At 42.2% G+C, this 7,913-nt stretch overlaps 1 protein-coding gene across 1 annotated transcript; it reads right to left on the bottom strand.

The window, feature by feature from the left end:
- Window positions 1-748: 748 nt before the first annotated feature.
- LOC110932485 (extensin-like) lies at window positions 749-1,942 on the bottom strand. Its single transcript, XM_022175814.1, has one exon. It carries the CDS (start codon window positions 1,940-1,942, stop codon window positions 749-751), a length of 1,194 nt encoding a protein of 397 aa, XP_022031506.1.
- Between the last annotated feature and the right edge of the window lie 5,971 nt (window positions 1,943-7,913).

Below are 7,913 nucleotides of genomic sequence, written 5' to 3'. Positions count from 1 at the left end.
GTGAGCTGGGCTCGTAGGCACCATATTACCACGTATGGTAAATTATGACCATCTTAATTGATGCTCTCAACCCATGATTCAGAGATCATATAATTGGGTTTGGAATCTTCTAAAGAATCCTTATATATATAAGAATGACATATGATTTTAACGAATCACTTCTGCCAGGAGTGTTAACATGTTTTAAGATGTTAACAGGGATTTGAATCTTTTAAACGGGTCTTACCATCTTGGCCCGGTCTTTCAATTGACTCGAGGGCTAGGTTTCACACTTAAGATTCTTAATTAATATTTAAATAGGCAGATTATTTTCAAAAGGAATGAATATAAATTAATTATGCACATAAGGCAAACATGAATTTTTTTTTTTTTATAACACAAACATTCCATTAATTATACATAGGTTACACGCTGCCCTAAACGGGTCTTTTCAAACAACATTTACCCACGCAGGGGTTTAAACAAATACTTGCCCACGCAGGGGCTCAATAACACACATACCCACGCAGGGGTTTAATAGCAACACATGCCCACGCAGGGGCCTAATAACATAATAGTCCACGCAGGGACTTACACAATAAAATACCCTCGCAGGGGTTGACAGAAAGATAGACCCACGCAGGGGTCAAATTAAACATACATACCTACATACATACCCACGCAGGGGTTTATACAATAAGATATGCCCACGCAGGGGCTTATACAATAAGATATGCCCACGCAGGGGCTTAACAACAGTTGGAAGGAGTCAGCGGTCCTTCTTGCTCTTCCCTTTGATCAAGCTTGTCAGTCCCTGGAAGAACGTTTCTCGCTCCCTTCGCTCCCTGTGAAATTCTCGCTCTACATAGTCCAATCTTTGCAGAATTTCTTCATGCTCTGGTGGGGAGAACCTTGGTGGTTGCGATTGTGCCCGAACAATAGGTCTGGGAGGTATCGGGTACCCACGAGTTGGGTATCCTACTCCCCATGGATCTCCATAGGGTCCTTGAGTGTTATAGTTAGCCGTTACCATGTACGGGTCTGCTTCGGCATAGTTGTAGTTGTTGTGCACTGGCGGTTCGAACGGGTTATACGCCATGGAACTCGTGTATGCCGGAATTGGGTTATCAAAACCCATAGGCGGGGGTTGCGGTGCAACTGGTTGCGAAGGCCCACCCATTTGTGGATCTTCTTGATGTGGCGGGTAGTGGCTGGCACTTGATTGGCGTGGAGAACTAAAATGAAAGTCTCCTGTTCGCACAGACATGCGCGCTCCGGTTCTCCTACGCCTTGGTGGTTGCGGGGGTGCCGGTTGAACTGGTGGCGGAGGAGGTGGTGGCGTGACTGCCACGAACCTTGGATCCTCAGGGGAATCTTGTTGCTGCTGTTGCTGCTGCTGAGGCGGCGAATGGCGAGGAGGCGTATAGTACCATTCGTGCCTGGTAAATATGGCTTGAAAGCTATCAGGACCAACATAGGGCGATCCGTGAAAGGAAGATCCGTCAGAGATCTCTATCGGGTGGTTTGGTGTGCCCCTGGCAGGCTCGACAGGGTCCGTATCCTCGTCCATGTCGTCCGCATGATCTCCAGAGAAATGATCCTCTGGACCTAATGGGTTGAAATTTCCTGGTTCTTGTAGGAAGTTTGCCGGGTTAAACCGGCCCCAAAAAACTGGTGTAGGGTCACCGAAGGAGTTGTGCGATAAGGATCGCTGTAATGGTATGTATGAAGGTTGAGGGTTGCTGGCCTCGTAATCCGATCGTGGCCCATAAGGGTTAGGAGGTGTTGAACTGTGTGAGACCGACCGTCGAGCTGGCTCAAGGAGGTTCCTCCGGTTCTGCTGGGGATCGTCACTCTCCGTGGTGGATGGAGCTCTCGCATTCGAGGGTCCAGCTTCATCATTATTGGGGGCGGTGATTGGCCCCTTGCCCCTTCCTCTTCTCCTGAAGAATCTTGGCGGCATTTTGGCAATTCCTGTCAATATGGCATGAGATAACCAAACAAAATATATGCAAAAATAAAGGTCAAATTAATAGCAGAATTTGTCCTAGGTTTTAAGTCTAGACTCAAAGTTTAGAATTATGCAATTGTGTAGCTGAGATTAAACACAAAAGGCTAGCGTTTAATTCACTCAGTGTTGGCTCTGATACCAACCTGTCACACCCCGATTTCCATGTGTCACCGGTGGGCCCGGTGGGGGAGTATCGTGACGTGGTTGGCAACGTAATAGTCAAACAACACAATATAATAATGCACAGCGGAAGCAAATTTAAAATAAGATACAACCGAATTTATTTATTGTAATCAAAGTCACAATATCCGGTGTTTATCCACAGTAGGATCGAAACAAAATAACATTTATAGTTCAACAGACTTCTGGCATCCTAAGCTTGCGAGACTTTTATTGATGCTTAAGAGACAATCCAGCCAATTTCGCTTAGTACCTGCATTCAGTCTTTTTGGGAAAATACGTCAGTTTACACTGGTAAATACAATCAACCGACTCATTTTGGAAAATGATTAAAAATTGGTTTGGATGCACAAGGCATAAACATTTATTTAACTTGGGAGAATTATTTAACATTATAATCTTGTGAACGAATTACATGTTACTTATGCGTTCAGTAGCCCGGATCTTGTCCGGGTTAAAGATCAATAGACACACCACTTTAAGTGAGTTATACACGGGAGTACGCCTACACCCCGTGCTCAGGTCGTGGCCATCTCGTAAGATGATGCCAAGGATATCCGGGACATGGTCATTAACCCCCCAAAGGCTGTAAAGTAAACAAGACTGTTTAAACGAGCCGATCAAATTATTCAACTACCCACTAAGCGTGGAGATTCGATGCTCGATCAAGCGGTACGCTATGTACCGTAACCCAAGCCCGTATAGGGAAAATAAGTTGAGAGTATTTACCTGATGCAAGTATTAATCACAATAAGCAAAATGCACGTAGCTTTTACTGGTTCTCCTAATCTGGAACGAAGGTTTAATATAACCTATTAGAATACTAACGGGTCTTTAATTAAGCTTAAGCTTAGACCGGTCAGTTTTAACGATACGGTTCGTACGCACGATTAAGCGAAGACCGGATAGAATATGATTTAGACCCGACAAGTTTGATGACTTGTTTAATATGGGTTTACTATTCACATTCTGGATTTTGAGGTAAAAATGATATCGTTTGACCCGTTTCGGCTAGTTTATGCAAACTAGTTACATAAACCGAACCGAACACGTATAATGCATAACGGGTAACCGAAAGGGTCGCGAACAGGTTTCCTAAGTTAATACGCTTTAATTATGTTGTGATATCATTATGATATCTTCCATAATGCCCATAACGAGTTTAATCCCTAAATATGCCCCGTAGGGGTATTTCGGTCATTTTAAGGGTTATAAAAGAGATTTATAATACTTCTGAGATACGGGTCTGATTTAATCAGCAAAATTATTAATTTTAACAGACCACAACAGTTGGTGAAGAGTCTCATTTCCCAAAATGGCTTTAAACCCAATTTATGCGTTTAATACGCGTATGAAGCCGTTTTAAGCGACGTACGGTTTAAAATACCATTCTGAGTTTTCTGATCAGCATAACAGGCTCAAAACACTCTATTTATTATTTTAAATCAGTGGCAATTGGATTGGTATCAAACGGACTCGTAAAACTCGTTTTATGGCCTAAAAGGTCATATTCGGTATTAACCGAATTAATGCGATAAGCCTAGCTTAAGATCAGTTTAAAAATAATTAAAAATCTTCAAAAATCCCAAAATATTATTTAACATCAGTGGGTAAAAGTTTTGGTACCGAAAATCGGGTTTAGATAGGCTATGCGCTAATCGCGCTGTTTAATTAATAAAAAGCTTATTATTTACGCTAATGCGCGTATCTCTTAATCTAGACTTCCGATTGACGTGAAAATTTACGTACATGTTTAATGATCAGTAACTAAGATTATTGTACTTCCACATTTTCAAAATTCTCGTTGTATGGTCATAAGGGCATTATGGTCCAATTTAAGCGATTAACGGGAACGTGTGCATGCATCGGATAATCAACGAAACAAGTACAGAGACTTATCCTATCATGCAACCCTACCCTAATGAAGCACTAAGGCATCTTCGAATCAAACTAAAACGGGTCAGAACCGAAGTCAAAGCAAAAGTCAAGGTTTTGCGCCTTTCGGTTCCGAACCGGGTTTAAACAGAAATTTGTCGAGTCGGGCAAGCGTAGACAAGTTTTTATACTTATTACCATGTTATATTAAGGTTAAAACAGGTTACACACCTCTCGGATCATTAATCGTGCATTAAATCGTATTTTGTAATTCTGTTGACTTTTTCGGTCAACGTTTGACCCGACAAACGACCTAGTTAGGTCTGGAATTGGTACTTGCCCTTATAAGGGTTTAATACCCATATAATTACCTATCTAACGGTACGTTTAATTTGACATACGACTGAGCTATCGACACTTAATCACGAAGTCAACCGTTAAGCACGATATATTGACTTTTAAGCTATTTATACAGCTAGAATTAGTTTAGAAGGGTTAGGCAACTTACTAGATGATTAATGGTTGATTAGGAAGGCCCTTGATCTGCTTGTAAGCTCCTCCAATGCTCAGATTGCTTGTAAATGGTGTGAGGAAAGGTTGTGACTTGAAGGTCCTTTATATAGTGGACTAAGACACCATAGATGATTGACAAGCAAGTCTAGGACTCACCACAACATTCCCACAGGTGTCCTACAAGTTTAGGGGTTGTTTTAGGGGTCAAGGGATGAGGAAACTTGGTTAAAGGTCGAGCATACAGGCTATGGCAGGCAAAAGATCAAAGAAAATCAGTTTCTGTCCAGACATGGCAGTGGTGTAGCGCTACTGCATGAGTAGTTAGTGCTCGCGCTACGCGAGCCCCTAGGGTCATCCAACAAAACTTTTATTTAATTGTAGTTTTGGTCCCTGGCCCTTCTAAAGGTCGTTTTCATGTCTTGTTTTGCACATTGAGCCCTTGAAATTAACATGTAAGGGCTTTAAGACATTTTCCCACTTTGTTAAGTCCCCGGTTAACTTTTATTGTTACCCGAAAAGGCCTAATTTTCAATGTTGACACTTTAACCCCTCGCACACGAATCAGATCACAGCTTTCTCATACGTTACCGAAACTTTACGAAATTTAAACCGTGTATTCTAGTGAGCATAATTAACCGTTACAAGGCTTCGGGTTTGTCAAAAGGTCACTCAGAGGTATAATTTAAACATGTTGACACATTTAGCCCCTGTAATTTGAACTCTCTCACTTTTAGCTTCGTATGATCCATGATTTATTCGTTTGGAGGTATGAGCATCGTGTAGGGTTAATGTACATTATGTTTATTCACAGTTGACACTTAGAATACGTATATTCACATACTTTGCATGTTTGTCAACTTTAGTCCTTCTATAATATTTCTTCCACACGTTTAAACATTTGACACGTGTGCACACATTATAGGACGTGAATTTCCGAGGTGTTACAATAGCTATGGATTTCATAACCAAACTTCCACCCACGTCATCAAGTCACGACAGCATTTGGATTGTCGTTGATCGTTTGACCAAATCAGCCCACTTTTTGCCAATACCGGAAGACTACAAGGTAGAACGATTAGCCCGAATCTACACCGACGAGATCATTTGTAATCATGGTACGCCTCGTGACATTATTTCTGACCGTGATGCTCGGTTTACCTCGCGATTGTGGGAAACTTTCAAGCAGCTCTCGGTACGTCGCTTAACTTAAGTACCGCATTCCATCCTCAAACTGACGGACAGACTGAAAGAACGATCCGTACTCTTGAAGACATGCTCCGCGCGTGTGTCATAGACTTCGGTGGTAATTGGAACAAATATATGTCGTTAGTCGAATTCTCGTACAATAACACTTATCATACCAGCATCCAGATGGCACCATTCGAGGCCCTATATGGAAGGAGATGTAGATCGCCTATTGTGTGGCACGAGATCGGTCACTCGCAATTAACCGGTCCTGAGCTATTGCAAGAAACGACTGACAAAGTCCTCCAAATTCGAGACAACTTGTTGAAAGCTCGAAGTAGACAGAAAATTTACGCCGATAGAAGACGCAAGCCCCTGGAATTTGACGTTGGCGACTACGTACTCCTAAAGGTATCACCTTGGAAGGGTGCGGTCAGATTCGGCAAGAAAGGGAAACTAGCGCCTCGATATATTGGACCTTTTAAGATTCTGGAAAGGATCGGAAAAGTCGCCTACAGACTCGAACTACCGGAGGAACTTAGTAACGTCCACCCGACTTTCCATGTGTCAAACCTCCGAAAATGCCTAGCTGAGCATGACTTAATTGTACCTCTCGACGACCTTCAAATAAACGAAACACTACACTTCGTGGAGAAGCCTGTCGAAATCATGGATCGCCAAACCAAGCAACTCAGACGCTCGCGCATTCCTATTGTGAAAGTCCGATGGGAAGGCAAACGAGGCGCAGAGTTCACTTGGGAACTCGAAAGCGACATGAAGGCGCAGTACCCGCAGTTGTTTAAATGAAAGTCTAGAGAGAGAAAGTAGCAAAAGTTGATTCACGGTGTTGTGCAGTTTTCAGCCTAATTTCGGGACGAAATTCCCTAAACAAGGGGAGGCTGTAACACCCCGTGTTACCGAAAGTCAAAGTCAAAGTCAAGATTGACTTCTTTGACTGTAGTTAGTCTATTTTATGTTTACATTAGTTGTATTATGTGGAGTAATAAATTGCAATCGAATTAATCGAAGTTTATTTATCGATGCGAACCGCTTTACGACTGTGAATGATAGGAAGTAACAATGCGATAAAGTCAATTAATCAGTAATCGAACTAATCTAATCATCATCGAACTCGAGACTCGAATTACGCGAACTTTGGTGTTAATATAATTGTGTGTGTGCCTTATGTGTTACTTGTGCGTGTCTACTTTATGTTATGTGTGGTAATCAATCGAAACTCGACTCGAAATCGAAACTCAATCGAAATCGAATCATGATAATTGGTGGAGAATAGATAGCGCGAGATATAGATGATTGTATGTTATATATAGTGGTTGGGATTAAAAGTAATTTGAATAGGGAACTCTATCGTACTCGCATCGTCCTCAATCGAAATTGAAATATCAAAAATCGTCGCACCGAATACTCGAATCGTGCAGCTGAACGATCAGGCTACCAGCCGATCGAACAGCCAGCCGATCGGACTGCTGTCCGATCGGACAAGCTGTCCGATCGAGCTGCCTGGCCGATCGGCCATCACTTTCCTCTTATGGCATCCTATAAATACCCCTTGTCACTTTCAAACTTTCTACTTTTGGAAACCTCTGACCGACCAGCTCGTGCTCCCCTTCTTTTCTCAGATTTCTCTCGATTTCGGTAAGATTTCATCCTAAATCTTGTACTTTCTTGATCTACACGCACTCCTACACCTTTCTATCTTTCAAATCTTGATTTCTAACCGTGAAATCATCAAGATTCAAGTGTTCTAGGATGATGTCATCATGGTGTTCTTAAAGAACTTCATGTTTGGCTTCAATCCACCAAGAATAACTTGGATCTAGCCGATTTCCACATAAACAAACAAAGATCTTTCATGGATCTAAACATTACACGGTGAAAAGGATTGAAAGATGGTTTTTCTAACTTTCTTTCAACTCTTTTACACTCAATGCCTTCAAACCAATAGAAACGGAGCTTGTGCCGACTTGCTAATCATTCCGGTGGTCGCATGACTCAATATCTGGATTCTATCCACGAGGTTCACCGATTTCGGGTTAAACATTAAACTCCGTTCTGAACAGTTCACCGGCCGGATTTGGGTGATTCCTGTCCGATCAGGAGGAACAAGTAAGAACGAGGGTTCTATGGTTCGACTCGTTGTCAAAACACC

The sequence above is a fragment of the Helianthus annuus genome, chromosome 3, assembly GCF_002127325.2.
Source record: "Helianthus annuus cultivar XRQ/B chromosome 3, HanXRQr2.0-SUNRISE, whole genome shotgun sequence".
Taxonomy (NCBI): domain Eukaryota; kingdom Viridiplantae; phylum Streptophyta; class Magnoliopsida; order Asterales; family Asteraceae; genus Helianthus; species Helianthus annuus.
The sequence above is the reverse complement of the archived record's forward strand: the minus strand, read 5'-3'. Positions and strand labels throughout refer to the sequence as shown.

What these genes read in the sequence shown, in the direction of transcription:
- LOC110932485 (XM_022175814.1), bottom strand. Translation starts at nt 1,942, where the DNA reads ATGCCGCCAAGATTCTTCAGGAGAAGAGGAAGGGGCAAGGGGCCAATC.